Below are 18,214 nucleotides of genomic sequence, written 5' to 3'. Positions count from 1 at the left end.
CTCCCGTTGCCATGGCAACGGCTGGCACCATCCCTGGGGATATTTTTAGCTGCTGGTACTGCAGGGAGGGGGTGGGGGGCAGCCCGGGCCCATGGCTGTGCCACGTGTGTGCACACACGTGTCTGCAGCACACGGCCGTGCACACCCGTGTGTGCCCACCCCTGCGCTGGTACCTGTGTGTGCACACCTGCCCGGGGGTGCTGGTGTCTGCACACGTGTGCAAGAACACGCACACACACACACACACACACACACACACAGAGGCCCGGGCATCCACACATGTGAACTCACCTGCCTGTGGGCATGCACACATTTGCACACCTGCACACACACACAGACGTGCTGGGAGAACCGTGCTGCCACCCCAGAGCCTTTGCACACTCACCCCTCTGCACCGTTTGCACATGCCTTGTTTTTACACTCACCCCTTGTTTGTACATCCCCGTTCTTACACTCACACTGGTTTTGCACGACTCCTCCTTTACACATATACACCATATTTGCTCCCTCCCCCCGTCTTTGTATCCCCCCACCTTCCCACACCCCTGCTATTTGCACACCCTGCCCTGTTTGCACACCCCCGTGTTTACAACCCCCCATTCTCACCCCGTGTTTGCACACACACCCTACTTGCACACTCACCCCCGGTGTTTGCACAGTCAAGTCCTATTTCCACACTCAGCCACACGTTTACACACACACACACACACACACACACACACACACGCGCCGCGTTAGCCCGCTCTCTCCTGTTTGCTCACCCACACGGTGTTTGCACTCTCACCCCGCTGTTTGCACACTCGCCCCCCGTTCCCACCCACCCTTTGCACACTCACTCCCGCCCCCGCCCGGCCTAGCCCATCCGAACTACAATTCCCATCACCCCCCGCGCCAGCCCTGCCCCGCCGCCCAATCAGCGTGCGCTTTGTTGGCAGGTACCTCAATGGCGGTGCCCAGGCTCTGAGGGCGGCACCGGGCCGCGGTGAGGGGCGGCGGGACCCGGCGGGACCCGCAGGCACCGAACCTCGGGGGCACCGGGGGGTTCCGGGGCGGCTCCGAGCTCCTCCAGGCCCGGGGAGCGGGCAGACCCCCAGCTGCGGCCCTCCGAAGCCGCCGGGCCGCTTCCCCGCGCTCGCCGGCCCGTTCTGGGCTCAGCGCTCCGTCCCCCTCGCCTTGAGCTGTGCGTCGGCAGGGTGACCATGAAGGTGGTGAACCTGAAGCAGGCCATCCTGCAGGCCTGGAAGGAGCGCTGGAGCGACTATCAATGGGCCATAAACATGAAGCGGTTCTTCCCCCGCGGAGCCACCTGGGACATCCTCAACTTGGCAGGTCGGGGGGGAGGCGGGGGGTTCCTCCTCCTTTTCTGGGCACACTGGGCTGTTTTGGGGGGTCCTCACGGGTGTGTTTGGGTGTTGCCCCCAGTGTTCCGCCCTTTGGGGTATTATGGGGTCCTTACTGCATTTTGGACCGACCCCCCCCCCCCTTTCCCACACTGCTTTTCACGCCAAAATTCCCATTCCCAGCCATGTCAGCCCATTCTCAACTGTTCCCCCTGTTTTGGAGTCATTCCCTCCTTTTTCCCCATGGGAGGGTTCAGGGGTCAGCACAGCGTAGCTTTCAGGACAGGAGAAGCAGCTTTGAGTTGAGCCAGGAGAAAATTAAGTTGGAAATGAGGAGAAATTTCTTCACTGAGAGGGTGGTTAGGCGTTGGAACAGGCTGTGTTGGAGTTACCATGTGGATGTGGCTCCAGGGGATTTGGGTTATGGTGAGATGCTCTTGGAGGTCTTTCCAGCCTTAATGATTCCCTGATTTCCTGATTCTAGCACTGCACAGGAGCCAGGTGTTACTCCCAAGGCTGCTTCCCAGCCCAATTCAAGGGCATTTCACAGAAATTCTGCCAAAGGCTAGGACTGGTTTAAAGATTTGCCAGGCTCTCCTGCTAATTATAGAAACTTGGTGCTGGGATTTTCCCTGTGCAGCAAGTCCCGGGATAAATAAACAGAGCTGCTGCTCCAGGGGGTTTAAAGGAACCAGCCCCACACAGGCAGCAGCTCTCACTCCTCTGAGTGTGGGGATCTTTCCCCTGTGCATGTTTTTCCCTTCTCCCCATCCTCCCATTGGATTTTCTGTCAGTGCCTGTTTTTTGTCACACCCTGTCCCCACTGCTGAGCTGTCCCTGCTGGGTTTGTCATCTCCGAGGTGTGGCTGGAGGGACCAAATGGAGCTGTGGCCGTGGGGAGATGGCTTTGCTCTGGATGGATTTGCTGGGGGTGGGGGTGGTTGGCTCGAGGGCTGGTCCTGCTGCTGCCCAGCTGGTCCCTGGGGCTCCCAGGTGTCTGTTGCCACCCTGGTGGCACTGGCTCCTGCTCCTCTGGCAGCAAGGCCTGCGGGGTGCTTGGCTTGGGCTCATCAGTGTATCCCCAAAAGCAGACACAGAGAGGATAATTCCCTATTATTTCTGCAGGAATGGGTTTCTCCTGGCCCACATTTAGCCAAAGCTCAGTGGCTTTTTTGGGGTAGCTCCTGTGCCAGGAGAAGAAGGAGCCATGTCCCCTTTTCCTTTTAGGAGCCACACAAGCAGGATGCTGGCCCTGACTCTGAGCATTGTTTGCACACAGGGTGAGCCCATTCCCGAGCTCCTGATGGCTGGAACAGCAGCTCCTTTCCTCGCCACAGCCCCCAGAGCTGTCCTTTCCCAAGCTCATGCCTTTCAGCTTGGAAGTACAAAGGAGGGAAAGCTGGCACGAGCTGCCAGGATCACGGCAGGGCCTGGCAGATCGCTGCTGACACGTCTGCAGTGGGGAGCAGCATGTGGCTGGCTTGTGGTGACATTCTGGGATGGGCTGGGGAGGGGATGGCTGCCACCAGCCTTCTGTCCTCATCTCTTGGCCCAGGATTCAGCATTGGAGGGAGACCCAGGGAGTCTCCTGCTCCCTCAGGATCCGGTGGTGGCTCCTCCTCCTTGGCTTTGGGGTGACAGCTTCCCACCCGGCTGCTGCTCCCCCTTTTACATCTGGGTGCTCTGACCTACTTGCAGCCTGCTCTGCAGCCCGGGGCCTGCTCAGGGAGGTGCTTCCTGCACTCTGCCATGGTTCAAATGGGCAATTAAAGGCTTGGCTGAGCAGATGGGGCGGGCAGAGCCCCTCGGGCCACCAAGGGCCAGACGGGCAGGGCTGCGCCCAGTGCAGGGGACTGGTGGCCCCAAGCTCAGCCCCAGGTGCCTGGGTAAAAGACACTCAGTGGAGGCTGCAGGAGCCTCTTGGCAAGAAGTGGGAGGGAGGAGAATGTGGAGAGCAGCAGCAGCAACAGTTTCGGGGCTGGAGCAGGAGGCTGAAAGCTCTGCCTGAATTATTTACCGGCCTGTGCCCGTCAGGGATTAGAAAATTGTGGGATTCAGTGAATTTAGGAGAAAACTTATTTGGAATCTCTGTGGTTGGTGCAGTTGGGCTTTGCCAGCTTCCCTGTGGGATGAGGGCACAACAGAGTGTGTCTGTGTGTCCCCATGTGTTGACCTGGGACCCTCTTTCCTTGCAGAGGCTCTCCTGGAGCAGGCCATGATCGGGCCATCCCCAAACCCACTCATCTTGTCCTACCTGAAATACGCCATCAGCTCCCAGGTAAGGACCTGCTGGTGCTGCTGGGGGTCACCTGGCAGCCTCACTGAGGTTGGGCAAAGCAGCTGGGGTGTTGGTGGTGGACAGGCACCCCAAATCCCCCATATGAGCCTCTCTGGGGCCGGGGCAGGCAGTGGAGGGCTCAGCGCATGCCCTGGGCAGGGATGTTTCCATAAATAGCCTCTGCCATCGCCCAGGGTGGGAATTCTGCCCCCCGAGAGGCTCCGCACTCACTGTGAGCTCCACGCTTCCATATCCTGGCATTTAATATCGCCTAAAGTTTGTGTGAAACACATCAGCCATCACCTAAAAATGTCTGTTTGGATTTGTGCCGGGTCAGCGCCCCGGCCCCGGCCCCGTCTGCGGTGACAGGCAGCAGGGCCGTGCCCTGACCTTGCCGTTCCTCAGCAACGAGCCCCTGTGACACCACGCTTGTTTTGGCTTTCTCTCTTGTAGATGGTGTCTTATTCCACGGTGCTGATGGCCATCAGCAAGGTAGGGCTCTGACAGGTGCTCTCAGAGGTTTCACTCTTTACCCACAACCCCACAAATCCCTTTCCCTCCCCACAAACTCCCACCAAATATAGGTCAAGTGGAAAGCAACGTCCTGGGCTGAGTCAGCAGCAGGCAGCCAGCACAGATTAATGCCCAAGCCTTTCTGTGTCCCCCTGGGGATGGGCTGCCATGGGTCCCAGGGGGTTTTGGGGGTGTCAGTGCCTTGTCCCTCTGCCCTGGGGGGCCTGGCAGGCTCCTGCCTGTGTGTAACCTCATCCCAACTGCTGGAAACCACATCCCGCTGTGGCCGGTGGTGCTGGCAGCAATGTGGGGAACAGAGCTGGCCATGGAGGAGCTGCCAGGGCCTGGGCCATGCGGCTGCAGCCACACACCACGCTCAGCTGTGCTCTGTGTCCCTGTGCTGCTTCCATGGGGACACTGAGCACCCTTAATGGCTGCCTCTGTTTGGTGTTGGGAAGCCCCTCACAGGCTAAGACAGATCCCCCACTCTCTTCCTTGTCAGGGTCACCTCTGGTGCCCTACTCAGGGTGACCAAAGGAGCAGTGGTTTCAGGGAGAATGATTTCTCTTCCCCCACCTCGTTGTTGTTACGGGGATGGGAGGAGAACTTTGCTGGCAGTCAGCATTGAAAATTTTGGGGGACTGCAGGCTGAGGTTGGAGCTGTGCCATGAAGCTCCGGCGAGGTGGGGACCCCTCCAGGTGTCCCAGCGCCAATCCGGGGGGGCTCCCGGGGGAGGGTAGAGCAGAGCCCAGCCCAGCTCTGCTCAAGGGCTCGGGCTCGTTGCTGTTAGCCGATGCCTCGTCGCTGCCCGTTCGGAGGGGCGGGCACAGCGCTGACCTTGACAGCCGAGCCTTCCTCCTTCAGCGCAGCGTGGGCCCAGCGCGGAGCTGCGGGCAAGCTCCGGCCCGGCGGGGCTCCCCATCTGCTCCGGGAGGAGGCGGGGGGGCCGCGCTTCTGCTGCCCCCCGCCCCCAGCCCCGCGGCCGGCCGGGCTGTTGACGCTGCCAGCCCCACCAAACCGGGGGTGGGCAGGGGGCTGGCATCCGGCCACCACCGCCGCGCCAGGCCAGTGCAGCCCCGGCCTGAGGCTGCGGAGAAAACCCAGCCCCGGCCCTGCTGCCGCGGCCCCACCGCCTCTCGGCACCCCGGGAGGGCACGACCTGGCCGACAGACAGCCCTGACCTACTTCTCATTCAAGTGGCTTCTGGGCAGCTGCCAGGGGGAGTGTCCTGTGGCCGCAGAGCCTGGCCCGGCCCTGGAGGAAGGGCTTAAGCTTGTGTCGAGCTGCCGGAGCAGTCCCCATCTGAAGCCTCTCTGTGTTGCCCTGCTCTAGTTCGATGACTTCTCCCGGGACTTGTGTGTCCAGTCGCTCTTGGAGATCATGGACATGTTCTGTGACCGCCTCAGGTACTGTGTGGTGTTCCAGCGCTGCCATCTCTGCCCTGGCTGTCCCATGGGCAGAAACCAGGAACCAGCAGAGCCTGGGGGTCCTGTCTGATCCCAGAATACTCACCCTGGCAGAGGAAGGAACGTTCCCCCTCCAACTCTGTGTTCCTTACCAAGTTGCTGCCTCATGAGTGCCAGCACAGGGACAGCAGAGGGAATCTGAGCCCCCCCAGCTTTGTGGGAAGCTGCCAGAAAAAGCCCCCTATTCTGGGATAAACCTCACTGTGGTTTTCCTTCCCAGTTCAGCTAGATGGGGTAGGTGTAAGACTCGTGGTCTGAGGGTCTCTATTTCCTTTCCCTCTGCACCTTCCCAGGCCCCAGCTGCATGTCCCACTCTGGTCCTGCCCTAGGCACTGCCTTGTTTTTTTCCTTTATGCTCTTCCGCTGGTGTTGCAGGACCCAGGGGAGTCCAGACAATTCAGGCCACAAAAAACTTTTTTAGAAAGCTCAGAAATCTTCCTGTTAACCCCTGACAGCCTCTTCTGGGAGGCAGGAGCTTGTGGTAGGGACAGTGGGAGGAGAAGGAGGATGAGGAAGGCTCTTCAATGAGATGAAATGAAGCAGCAGCAATGAATATGCATCAGTGGCAGATGTTGACAAGGAGCTGTCGCTGGCCAACTGCAGAGCCGACCCTTAATCCGCTCCTGCCTGCTCTGATCCTCTGCTTAATTTGATCAAAACTTCTGGCCCCGATGATTTGTGCATCAGGAGGGGAAAGCGTTCACCTCTCGCAGCGTGCTGATCAATGCTGAGCCTCCCTTAGCAAGATAATTTGATTAAAAGCTTGGAAAGTTTCCCTGTAGTGGAGAGGCCAGCGAGGAGGCTGCATGGTGGGGGCTGGGGGTGTCTCCTTCCCCCTGGCACAGCGGGAATGCCAGTGGGGTGAGCAGGTTGGGATCTGCAGCAGAGGAGTGGGCTGGGAGTGCAGGACTTACTTTTGGGTTCCCCAGCTTACCCAGTGTCTGTGCCTCAGTTTCCACACACACAGTGAGCATGTTCCCACTTGTCTCCTGTCCCAGCTGCCATGGCAAGGCCGAGGAGTGCATCAGCCTGTGCCGGGCACTGCTCAGTGCCCTCACCTGGCTCCTGCGCTGCGCCACCTTCTACGCCGAGAAGGTGAAGGAGCCGCTGGAGCAGGCGGCGGCGGAGAACCAGCTGAAGATGTGCCTGGAGAGGCTGGAGAAAATGCTCAGCAGCACCAAGAACCGTGCCCTGATCCACATTGCCAAGCTGGAGGAGACGTGTACGTCCCTGTCCCTGCGCTGGCCCTGGAGAGATGTCATTGGCACCTCTCCCTTCCCCCTGCCCGGCTCCTGCCGCATTGTCCCTGCGGCTCCAAGCCTATCCATCTTCCAGCCCTGTTGCTGTAACCGTCTCCTCCCTGGCTCTGTGCCACTCTCTGCCCCCTCCCCTGCGTGCTGCCTTGGAAGAGGAGCAGAATTAATATGAAGGCTGCGGGAGCTGTTCCTGGGTGCGTGGCGGGCGCTGTGCTCCGACAGCCTGGCACAGCCCCACGCCTTCATCTGTGTCTGGCCAGGAGGCTGTGCCAGGCTGGGCTTGGGGTGGGACCTGCTGGGAGCACACAGACCCCTGGGTTGTGCTTGCATCACCTGTGGGGACTCCCAGCCTCTTCAGGCTGTCTGGGCTGCTGTAGACCTTGGAGCTGGCCTGCCTGGTTTCCCCATTTCCCTTCACTGAATCCCTGCCTTCCCTCCTCAGCCTCCTGGACCACCGTGGAGCAGTCCCTGCTCAAGCTGGGAGAGAACCTGAACAACCTTGGCAGCTCCCCGCTGCGGAGCCAGGCTGATGACTGCGTGTCCCTCATCAAGAGGTGGCTGTGTGCTGCTGCCCCACGGGCTCAGGGGGCAAAATGGGTCTGAGCCTCACTCTGAGTCCCCCAAACTCCCTGCTCTGAGGACTGAGAGGCTCCTGCCTGCCTTCACACTGGCTCCCTGCTTCCCCATCCCTTCCCAGCTCAGATCCCTGCTCCAGCAGGGGCTGCCTAGAGGAGAGAGGACAGAGCTAGCAGTGATTAGTTGCAGAGGAGTCTTACCCAGAGGTTGCTCCACTGGTGACCCTGAGACCTTTTACTATCCCTCAGCTGCTCTGGCCACACCAGGGCTGCTGTCCCTGCTCTGGATCTCCCTGGAATTGCTCCTAGGGCCAAAAGGCTTGGCTGAGCCTTGGAGCTCCCAGGTGTTCCAGTGTCCTGCCCCGGGGCAGCAAAGGTCAGGGGTTTGGCCAGGGAATGGGAGTGGGACAGGAGGAGCAGGAATCTGTCCCTGCAGGGCTTCAGTGACCCTGGGCTGTCCTCTTCCACCCAGCATCCCCACCATGCTCTCAGTCCACTCAGAGCAGTTGAACAAGACAGGCTTCCCCACTGTGCACGCTGTGGTGCTGCTGGAGGGCACCATGAACCTCACAGGAGAGACCCAGCCACTGGTGGAGCAGCTGATGATGGTGAAGAGGATGCAGGTACAGAAGTGACAGTGTGTTCAGCTCAGGCAGCCTGGGGCTGTGGGGCCAGGCCATGTGCCTTCCCTGTGCTGGTCCTGCTCCAGGGGAGCAGCAGGAGCCCATCAACACCTCAGCAGGGGTTTGGCTGTGTTGGGGGATGTGTTTTGCTGCCAGCCCAGCACTGGGAGGGTTTGTGTGTGTTCCCCACAGCGCATCCCCTCCCCTCTCTTCGTGCTGGAGATCTGGAAGGCCTGTTTTGTGGGCCTCATCGAGTGTCCTGAGGGCACAGAGGAGCTCAAGTGGACAGCCTTCACCTTCCTGAAGGTAGGGCCCAGCCTCAGCACTGAATCTCTGCCCACTGCTGTCCTTTCCCTGCAGGTCTGGCTCCTGCTGAGCCCTGAGCTCTGCCAGAGCAATAAGTCCTTCTTTCTTGCAGTATGCCCCTTGGGGTGCCCACATCCCACAGTGTGCCACTCACCCACCTCGTGTCTCTTGGGATGCCTTCCATCCCCACAGCATGCCCCTCACCCACTCAGAATTCTCCTTGGATTCCCCCCACACCCCAAAATGTGCCCCTTGGGGTGTCCCACTCCTCAGAGTATACCCCCCACTCCTTACAATGCTCTCCTCAGGGTGGCCCCCACTCCCCACAATGTGCCCCTTGGGGTCTACCCCACCTGAGCCCTCCTGTCACCCACTGAGCATCAACTTTGCTGTCAGGGACCTCTTTTCAGCCCATCCTCATTTTGTGAGGCAGAGTGAGTTTTCCTGAGATGTTATGGGGGAAATGTGGCTCCAGGTGATGGTGGAAGGACACTGCAGAGGGGAACAGGGGCACAAAGTCCCCTGGGTGCACACACTGCTCCAGAAATGCTGCTTTCCTGGGCTGGGAGAGCAGCTGTGTGCAACTGTGTTGGTGTGGGCTGGTGCTGCTGGGGGTGGGTCCCAGCTTGGAATGGGGTCTGCCCTCATGTCACTCCATGCCCTGTGTCTTTCAGATGCCCCAAGTGCTGGTTAAACTCAAGAAGTATCCCCAAGGGGACAAGGTGAGACTGATGGTGCTGTGCCTGGCCTGCACGGGGAAATGCTCCCTGTCCCAAAAACCTTCCCTGATGGAGCAGGTGGGGACAGGGGGAGGTGGGCCTGTGCCAGTAGCATGGTGAGCTGAGTGCCTGGCTTTGTCTTTGTCAGGATTTCACTGAGGATGTGAACTGTGCCTTTGAGTTTCTGCTGAAGCTGACCCCTCTGCTCGACAAAGCCGACCAGCGCTGCAAGTGAGTGCTCACCATGGCCACAGCTGCCACAGCCACCCTGTCCTCAGTGTGGGTGCTGGGGCAGCTCCTGGCAGGGCTGGGTTAGTTTCTGATCCCATTTCTTCTTCCTGAGGAGCTGCTGCTGCCACATGAGTGAGGCAGTGAGTGTGTGACAGCTGAGTCACGTGTGTGACACCCTGAGCTGCTCTGGACCCTGCAGCACCCTCGGAGGGGTGGGACAGGGCCAGGAGGGCAGCTCATGATCCCCCTGCCTTGTGGCACTGTCTGGGGTGACAGGAATGCTGTCCTTGGGGCTACAGCTCTCCTCTCTCTTCCAGCTGCAACTGCATGAGCCTGCTCCTGCAGGAGTGCAGCAAGCAGGGGCTGCTCTCCGAGGCCAACATGAACAACCTCATCGACAAACGGTACAGCCACCCCAGAGTCTGGAGAGCCCCCACAAGTGGGGCTGGGGCACCTGGTTTTGGGGGGAGCATGAGGGAGCAGCTGTGCTGACACTGGGGGACTGTGACTGGGACATGGTGGCCTGGGGGAATGGGATGCTGCTTTTGGGACAGGTTGGGTACAGGTAGAGTCTGTCCCCTCAGACAGCTGGTGGTGGCCCGAGGCAGAGGCTGTCCCTTGAGGGTGCCACTGGGTGGAGGGAGGGAGGCAGGGTGATGGATTCCTACACACTGGCCCTTCTTTGGGGTCCCCCAGGGCTGCAGACAAGGAAAACTCTCCATCCCTGAAATCGGCCGAGAATGCCAACATCCAGCCAAACCCTGGGCTCATCCTGAGGGCTGAGCCCACTGTCACCAACATCCTGAAGGTCAGTGTCCTTCTGCAGCCCTGCTGGGCTAGCTGGGCTCAGGCCTGGAGCCCTTTGCCAGCAGCATCAGTCTAAGCAGATAGCCAGAGTAGTTGGGAAGCGCCGGATTTCTCCCTGCCCTGGGGTGGAGTAGTGGAGGAATCACTCGAGCCTTGCTGCTCCATTGTGGAGATGAGGAGCTCCCCTCCTCCTTCCCAGGAAGCTGCAGGAGCTGTCAGGTGGCATGTCATCAGTGCCAGCAGCCTGAGCCCAGCCAGCTCTGCCCGTCCCGCTCAGCTGCTCTCTGTGTGCATCCCCCCTGTTCCCTGGGGACTCCCCATGTCCCTGTGTCACTCTGCTTGTTTTGCTGCTACTGAGTGACAGGGGATGTTTTCCTGCTGGTGGCAGGGGCTCAGAGGTCTCCATCCCACCTCTCCCAAATCCAGCAGGTCCCTGCTCTTCAGGGACAGCTCAGGGACGGCTCTTGCAGCTGATCAACTTTGGAGTTTGCTGCTACTCTGTAGCACACATTCCCATGACTTCCATTTCCTCTTACTTTTTTGCTTGTAGACCATGGATGCAGATCACTCCAAGTCTCCTGAGGGCCTGCTGGGGGTCCTGGGTCACATGCTGTCTGGGAAGAGCCTGGACTTGCTGCTGGCAGCAGCAGCAGCCACTGGGAAGCTGAAATCCTTTGCTCGGAAGTTTGTCAAGTGAGTGTCCACCTGAGTGGCACTGTGACTGGTGACCAAGGGGCTGGGGGAACAGGCAGCCCCCTAAACTGTCCTCTAGACAGGGCTGGATGTGCCTGTGGCCCTAGGGAGGGCCGGGATCTCAGAGTTGCTGCACCCCACAGCACCCCATCTTTGCCTCTGCATTAACAGAACAGAGAATTGGAGCCAGGTTGGTCTGGGGGTGTTCAGAAAACTGAAGGCTGTGGCCAAGTCCTGGATCCAGGGCAGTGTGTCCTTGCCTTCTGCAGACACACATGTCCTGGTTAGTGCACCTGCACCAGCACACACATGGGGCTGTGTGATGGGCTCCCCCAAGGTGGCTTGGGGGGTCTCTTTGGGGATCTGTGCTCTGAAATGCCCTCAGAGCTGGCTCTGGGGAGAGCCCACTGGTGTGGGGTGACCACAGGGAGGAGGTGACTTGTCCCTGTGGTGCTGGAGGGTGTCTGCAGAGCTGGGCCTTGCATCTCCCGCCCCTCTGTGCTGGGATGGAGTTTAGGGTGGTCTCCAGGCCAGGCAGCCCCCTGCTTGTGTCAGAGCTGGGAATTGTCTGGTTGGACTGATCATGCTTTGCTGCCACTTTCTGCCTCTCCAGGCTGAATGAATTCACCAAGCAAATCACCGGGGAAATCTGTGAGTGTGTGTTTGGCTGTGCATGGGGTGATTGGAGCTGTGCCCCCCCTGCTGCTCATGCTGGGGTGTTCTGGGGCCTGGCTGGCTTAAACTGAGACTGGCTGTGGCACCAGAGCCAGCTGAGCTGTGCCAGGCCCAGCTGGGGGTGCTGGCAGGGAGGGGGCCCTGTGCCAGCAGGGATCTGGGCTCCTGGGGACACAGTACCTTCCTGTGTGTGTCCATCCCAAATCTGGGGTGTTCCCGTGGGTTTCCTCTCCCCAGCTGAGCCTGGGGGCCCCTTGGCTCCCTCCCTGGAAGGGGTGATGTGTCAGCACAGCCCAGATAAGGACTCTGACTCTGTGTGATGAAACTTGCAGAGTGCTCTGACCTTCCATGGTGAGGGGGGGCCCTGCTTGGGCTGGGGCTGCCCAGAGGGAGGCCAGAGCTGCTCTGGGGGAGCACTCAAGAGCAGCTCAAGCAGAGGCAGATGAGGTGGTGGGAGGCACTTGAAACATCCCTTTGTTCACACTGGGGGAGTTAGAAACTCTTTGTGGGGGAAGCAAGGCCCTGGCCCCCGTGTTTGTGGGTTTCTGCTTCCCTCCTCCTGCTGAGCCCAGAGAGTGCCAAGGTCTTTATTTCTCCTCCCTCAGCCAAGAGTGGCCCAGTCCGGGCTCTGCTCTTTGACATCTCCTTCCTCATGCTGTGCCATGTGGCCCAGACCTATGGCTCAGAGGTAAGGATCCTCCGAGGGGATGAGAGGGTGGGACTGGATCCTGTGAGGGAGGGGGAGGATGAGGCTGGATCCTAAGAGGGGCTCTCAAACCTGCCAGCTCAGGCCTGCGCTGCTGCAGCCTATCAGCCTCCTCTAGTGGCCAGCCTGCCACTGTTCCCACTGTCCCTCCTGTCCCTGCAGCCACTTCATAGCCCAGGGCAGAGCACCCAGCGCCTGTCACCTGGAAATCTGTCCCTGGGGCTCTCTGGGTGCCAGGTGATGGAGCAGGACTGACTGTCACCTCCCCAAGGACTTGGGCTATGCTCCATTGGTGGGATCAGTGGGAATGCTGCTTCCAATGGCCTTGCAGCTCACCGGACTGCTCCCAGTTTGCCCCTCCAGTTTGGTACTGGTTGGCATGGCCAGGCAGTGTCAGCCCTCCTCGTCCAAGGAGGAACTCCCAGCCCTGCTCAGGAAACTGCACTTGGGTTGCATGAAAATTTTCCCGGTTTCGACATCTGTGTGTGCTGGGACGAGAAACGATACTGAAACACTGGGAATGCAGAGAGGGGGAGAGAAGGGTCCTGCCCAGCCAGCCCTGGGAGCAGGGACGGGAGACCAGGCAGGGATGGATGTGCCCAGGGCTGTCCAATGAGATCTCATCTCCCCCTCCCCAGCCCAGCAGCTTTCCTGCCCAGCTGCTGCTGAACAGATGTGTGAAACTTTTTTGGACAAAAATAGTGTCCCCTGGGTGCCACAGGCTGAGGGGAGGAAGTGACGTGTGGGGTTCCCAGCTCATGGCCCCCACAGGACCCTCCCAGCTGGGCTGTGTGACCCCAGCCCCAGGGACCTTATGCATGGCTTGGTGGGGTGGGGGAACAAGGGACTTGTTTGAGCTGGACACTGTGACCCCGTGGCCACACTCACAGCTGGCCTGGCATCTCTGCTCTGAGCTGGGCTGTGTTCTGCTGGGAAACACCCTGGTATTGGGGGAAACCACAACCCACAGAGGGGAAACCAGTGCCTCCGAGGGGCTGACCAGTGCCCTGCTGGGGCCTGACCGGTGCCTGTCCCTCCCTCCAGGCCACAGGGCGGCGCTGTTCCCATGGCCATGAGCACCCCAGGGTGGGGGACAGACCCCCGGGTGGGGACAGACCTCAGGGTCTCCAGCAGGGTCCCTGTGGGATGCAGACCCCGTGTTGGTTCCTTTCCAGGTGATTCTGTCGGATTCCAACCCTCCAGGCGAGGTGCCCTTCTTCGAGACCTGGATGCTGACCTGCATGCCCGAGGAGGGGAAGATCCTCAACCCCGACCACCCCTGCTTCCGCCCGGATTCCACCAAGGTGGAGTCCCTGGTTGCCCTCCTCAACAACTCTTCTGAGATGAAGCTGGTGTAAGAGCCTACCTGTGTGCCCACCTTGCCAAGTCTGGGGGGAGCCTCCAGCCCAGCTGCCCTGGCTCCACAGCTGGGTCTGAATCCCCATCTCTCCCTGACAGGCAGATGAAGTGGCACGAGGTGTGTCTGAGCATTTCAGCTGCCATACTGGAGATCCTCAATGCCTGGGAGAATGGAGTCCTCACCTTTGAGTCGATCCAGGTGGGGCTGGTGGGGGGCAGAGTGGAGCTGAGGAGGGGTCAAGGTTCCAGAAGCTCTGGGGTACCCTGTTCTCCTGCCCTGATCGCTCTGACAGCTGCCTTGGAGCTTGCCACTTGGAAGTGGGAAACTGGTGTGGCTCCAGCCCCTTGTTCCTGCTCCAAACTGCCCTGTGGGTGGCAGTGGGATTGGCAGGGACAGTGTCACACATGGAGGAGAGAAGGGCTGGGACCTTGCAGTCAGGACCCACAGCCCTAGGAGGTGACGGCTGCACATCCACCTGGCTGTGCTTATCTCCTCTCCTAGAAAATCACAGAAAACATCAAGGGGAAGGTGTGCAGCATGGCAGTGTGTGCAGTGGCCTGGCTGGTGGCCCACGTCCGCATGCTGGGCCTGGATGAGCGGGAGAAGTCTCTGCAGATGATCCGGCAGCTCGCCACCCCCCTGTACGGGGAGAACACGCTGCAGTTCTACAATGAGCGGTGAGCTCGGGGACACGGGCCTGCTCCTGCCCTGCAGCTGTGTCCCAGGGCCACGTCTCCTGCCCTGCTTCCCCTTTTCCACTTCCTGATTCTGTGCCATCTCCTGCCCTGCTTCTGCTTCCCAGTTCCATGCTGCCTCCTGCCCCGTTTCCACTTTCCAGTGCCATTGTCTCCTGCTCTTCTTCTTCTTGCCAGTACCATGCCATCTTCTCTGTTTCTGCTTCCTGATGCCATGCCACTCTCTGCCCTGCTGTCCCTCCCCAGTGCTGTGCCACTCTCTGCCCTGCTGTCCCTCCCCAGTGCTTGCCATTCTCTATCTCTGTGCCCTGCTGTCCCTTCCTGTGCCGTTCTCTACCCTGCTCTCCTTTCCCAGTGCCATGCCATTCTCTGTCTCTGTGCCCCACTGTTCCTTCCCTGTGCCCTGACACCATCTCTCCACCCCAGCGTGGTGATCATGAGCTCCATCCTGGAGCACATGTGTGCAGACGTCCTGCAGCAAACGGCCACGCAGATCAAATTCCCCTCCACTGGCATGGACACCATTCCCTACTGGAATCTTCTGCCCCCCAAGAAGCCCATCAAGGAGGTGCTGACCAGTGTGTTCACCAAGGTGCTGGAGAAGGGCTGGGTTGACAGCCGCTCCATCCACATCTTTGACACCCTGCTGCACATGGGGGGCGTGTACTGGTTCTGCAACAACCTGGTCAAGGTATCAGGAGGGACCCCTAGTGCTGGGTGGGGTGCTGAGGCCAGGAATGGTGGGTCTGGTTTGTGTTCCCAGTGTCCTGGGTGTCCCTGGGCTGGGTGCTGGGCACTGGAGAATGGGGCAGGACCACCTCTCCCCTCCACCCTGCAGGAGCTGCTGAAGGAGACACGGAAGGAGCACACACTGAGGGCTGTGGAGCTGCTCTATGCCATCTTCTGCCTGGACATGCACCAGCTGACACTGACACTGCTGGGCCACATCCTGCCCAACCTGCTGACAGACTCCTCCAAGTGGCACACCCTCATGGACCCCCCTGGGAAGGCTCTGGCCAAGTAAGACCCCAGAGCAATGGAGACTGTCTCCTCAAGGCATGTTTGGGGAGATGGGGGGATGATCTGTGCTGGCATGAGGATCCCAGCTACCCAAATCCCACTCTGGCTTTGGCAGTGCCAGCAGTTCCCACTCTGGTCCCCATTCCCTCCTGTCCCCTGAGGAGGAAGCTGCTTTGTCCCGCACCCCATTGTCAGGTGGGCTGGCAGCACCTGACTGTGTCCCTGCTCTGTCCCCAGGCTCTCAGTTTGGTGTGCCCTGAGCTCCTACTCCTCCCACAGCAAGGTCCAGGCCTCGGCCCGGCAGAAGAAGAGGCACCGGGAGGACATCGAGGTGTGTCTGGATGGAGCAGGGGCTGGCTGGGGGTTCTCTCTGTGCCCAAAGGAGCAATGGCTGGGCAAGGTGAGGGTGGCAGGAGTGGGTGGGTAAAGCCAGACTCTCTGTCCAGCTTTTCTAGGTTCTCTGAGGCCTTCCAATCTTAAAATTCAGGATTCTCCTTTCTCTTTTCTGGGCAAGGGGCTGTAAGGAGCTGCTCAGCATGTGCCCAGCCCAGACTGGGGTGCTCTGGGTTACCAGAGATCAGATCCTGGGCTGTGGGGCTGTGCAGAGCCCAGGGTGGGTCACCAGCCCTGTGCAGGGTGAGGGGCTGGTGGGGCTAACCCCCCTCTCCCCCCAGGATTACATCAGCCTGTTCCCACTGGATGACACACAGCCCTCCAAGCTCATGAGGCTGCTGAGCTCCAACGAGGAGGATTCCAACATCCTCTCCAGCCCCAGTAAGTGCAGGAAGGGAGGGGGGGGGGTGGCTCCCTTGTCTCCCTGTCCCTTTTGGGAGTGAAATGTGTAATTGCACAAAACCCCTTCCCTTCTCAGACTGGCCGGGTGAGGATTTAGAGTTCTCAAGTGCTTTTTGACTGATCTTAGAGTTTTTGTGTTTGGGAAAAGTCAATTTCTTTATTTTTCGGATCAGAACAACTTAAAAGAGTGACATTACCCTTTCCTTTCATGCTAGTGCCCCACACCCTAGGGGCTCAGGGGTGAGCCACCTCTCATGAGACCACAGCTGGAGGTGACATTCCTGGTGTCTGGGGCCAAATCCTGACATTCCACTGCTGTTAACAAGGCTGAGGCAGAGCGGATGAGGCCCCCGCTCACATCCCTGTCCCTGCAGTGTCACAGGATTTGCTGGGGGGGTCCATGTCCTGTCAAGTGGGTGCTGTCACAGTTCCCACATGCGTTGTCCACACTCCTGGGCAGTGAGTCAGGACATTCTCAGGTCATTGTTTCTCCCTTTAGCCCAAATTACTCTAGATATTAGTTTTTGACACATCCATTGACCTTCGGTTTCAGTTTGGTTTCATTACTGTTGAAATATGGGCTTTTCCCTTTATTTCACTTATCTTCTTTTACCTCCTGAGGCCGTCCCACCTCTTCCCAGTGACACTCAGGACTTTTTTGGGCTATTTGCTGCAGTGATGTGGAAATGCTGCTTCCTGCAGCCACCGAGTAACTCATGTGATTCCATGAGAAAAGTGTGGGAGGGCTTTCTTTTTCTGGTGAGCATCCTCAGAGCAGCACAAGGTGGATCCTGCAGATTTGGGCAGGGGCTGTGGGGTGTGCACAAGAACCTTCCCAAGGGGATTCCCATCCCATTGGAGCAGATCTGACCCAGTTCTTCCCACAGGAGTGCCCAGCAGTGCTTCACATCTGGGGTCAGCTCAATCCTCCTGGTCTGTCCCAGGATTTGCTGCTAGATTTGGACGTGCTTCAGCTCTGATAGCTGGATTGCACCCTGACAGTGAGATGGGAGGGCTGCTGTGCAGCTGTTGAACATCTGGCTCACACACAGGATGTGTAATGTGTGTGTTGCTGCTGTTTTCCTCCGCTCCTGATCATGACCCTCATGACACCACGTGTCACACCCCAAAAACAGCGTGGGAAACCTGCCTGGGCTCTGTGTGGGCTGGCAGTGGGGACAGGGCTGGGGCAGAGACCAGTGATTTTGGGGTGCCCCACTGGCACAGACTGTTGGGTACAGGGGGCCTAAACCTCTTCTGCTCCACAGTTGCCTCATGGCAAAGCCCCTCCCAGAGCTGGGTGACCTCGAGTGGCCAGAGCTGGCCAGCCAAGGGGGCCATGAGGCTGTTCCTGACTCTGCTCCTGCCCACAGATCGTTCCATGAGCAGCTCACTCTCTGCCTCCCAGCTCCACACTGTCAGCATGAGGGACCCTCTGAACCGGGTGCTGGGTAAGGTGGGGATGGGTCTGTGGGATCCCAACCAACCACTGGGACACCAGTGGGAAGTTCAGGCCTCCCAGAAGTGACCTGACTGTCGCTCTCTCCCTGTCCCCACAGCAAACCTCTTTCTGCTCATCTCTTCCATCCTGGGGGCCAAGACAGCTGGCACCCACACCCAGTTTGTCCAGTGGTTCATGGAGGAGTGTGTGGAGTGCCTGGAGCAGGGCAGCCGTGGGAGCATCCTCCAGTTCATGCCCTTCACCATGGTGGGTCCAGCAGCTGTGACACCCCTGTCCCTGCCTGGGGAGTGCCCCAGCATCCCACAGGACGTGGGACACACACTCACCTGTGCTTCTCTGTCCCTGGGCAGGTTTCAGAGCTGGTGAAGGTGTCCACCATGTCCAGTCCCAAAATTGTCCTGGCCATCACAGACCTCAGCCTGCCCCTGGGTCGCCGTGTCGCCGCCAAGGCCATCGCTGCCCTGTGAGCAGGGCTGCTCCAGCCAGGGGGATCCCTGCTCAGGGGGAATCCCTGAGGAGCCCAGGGATCTCCCTGGTGCTCTGCATGCCTGGGATGGCCCCTGTCCCTGCAGCTGCTGGGGGGCTGCTCCCTCAGCACACAGAGCCATCTCCTTGCTCTGCCTCATGGCACTTTTGAGACTGAGACACCCCCGAATTTTTTTTATTCTATAAACCAATCCTTTTGTACAATCA

At 59.4% G+C, this 18,214-nt stretch overlaps 1 protein-coding gene across 3 annotated transcripts; it reads left to right on the top strand.

The window, feature by feature from the left end:
* Positions 1 to 948: 948 nt before the first annotated feature.
* Positions 949 to 18,214, top strand: MED24 (mediator complex subunit 24). Of its 3 annotated transcripts, XM_050985771.1 has the most exons (26): positions 949 to 1,329; positions 2,568 to 2,620; positions 3,536 to 3,618; positions 4,072 to 4,110; positions 5,465 to 5,538; positions 6,597 to 6,820; positions 7,297 to 7,408; positions 7,902 to 8,052; positions 8,245 to 8,358; positions 9,033 to 9,080; positions 9,226 to 9,308; positions 9,626 to 9,712; positions 10,005 to 10,116; positions 10,666 to 10,808; positions 11,422 to 11,459; positions 12,089 to 12,171; positions 13,365 to 13,543; positions 13,648 to 13,747; positions 14,051 to 14,226; positions 14,671 to 14,935; positions 15,083 to 15,264; positions 15,502 to 15,664; positions 15,939 to 16,038; positions 17,433 to 17,510; positions 17,619 to 17,767; positions 17,872 to 18,214. In XM_050985771.1, exons 1-26 carry the CDS (start codon positions 1,265 to 1,267, stop codon positions 17,986 to 17,988), a joined length of 3,018 nt encoding a protein of 1,005 aa, XP_050841728.1. In that variant the 5' UTR covers positions 949 to 1,264; the 3' UTR covers positions 17,989 to 18,214. The 3 variants fall into 3 exon arrangements, with proteins under 3 accessions (XP_050841728.1, XP_030088259.1, XP_009094793.1); XM_030232399.2 differs by lacking the exon at positions 2,568 to 2,620 and having other exon boundaries at positions 950 to 1,329; XM_009096545.4 differs by lacking the exon at positions 2,568 to 2,620 and having other exon boundaries at positions 952 to 1,329; positions 15,502 to 15,595.

The sequence above is a fragment of the Serinus canaria genome, chromosome 27 (assembly GCF_022539315.1).
Source record: "Serinus canaria isolate serCan28SL12 chromosome 27, serCan2020, whole genome shotgun sequence".
Classification (NCBI taxonomy): Eukaryota; Metazoa; Chordata; class Aves; order Passeriformes; family Fringillidae; genus Serinus; species Serinus canaria.
This window is presented reverse-complemented; position numbering and strand designations above follow the sequence as displayed.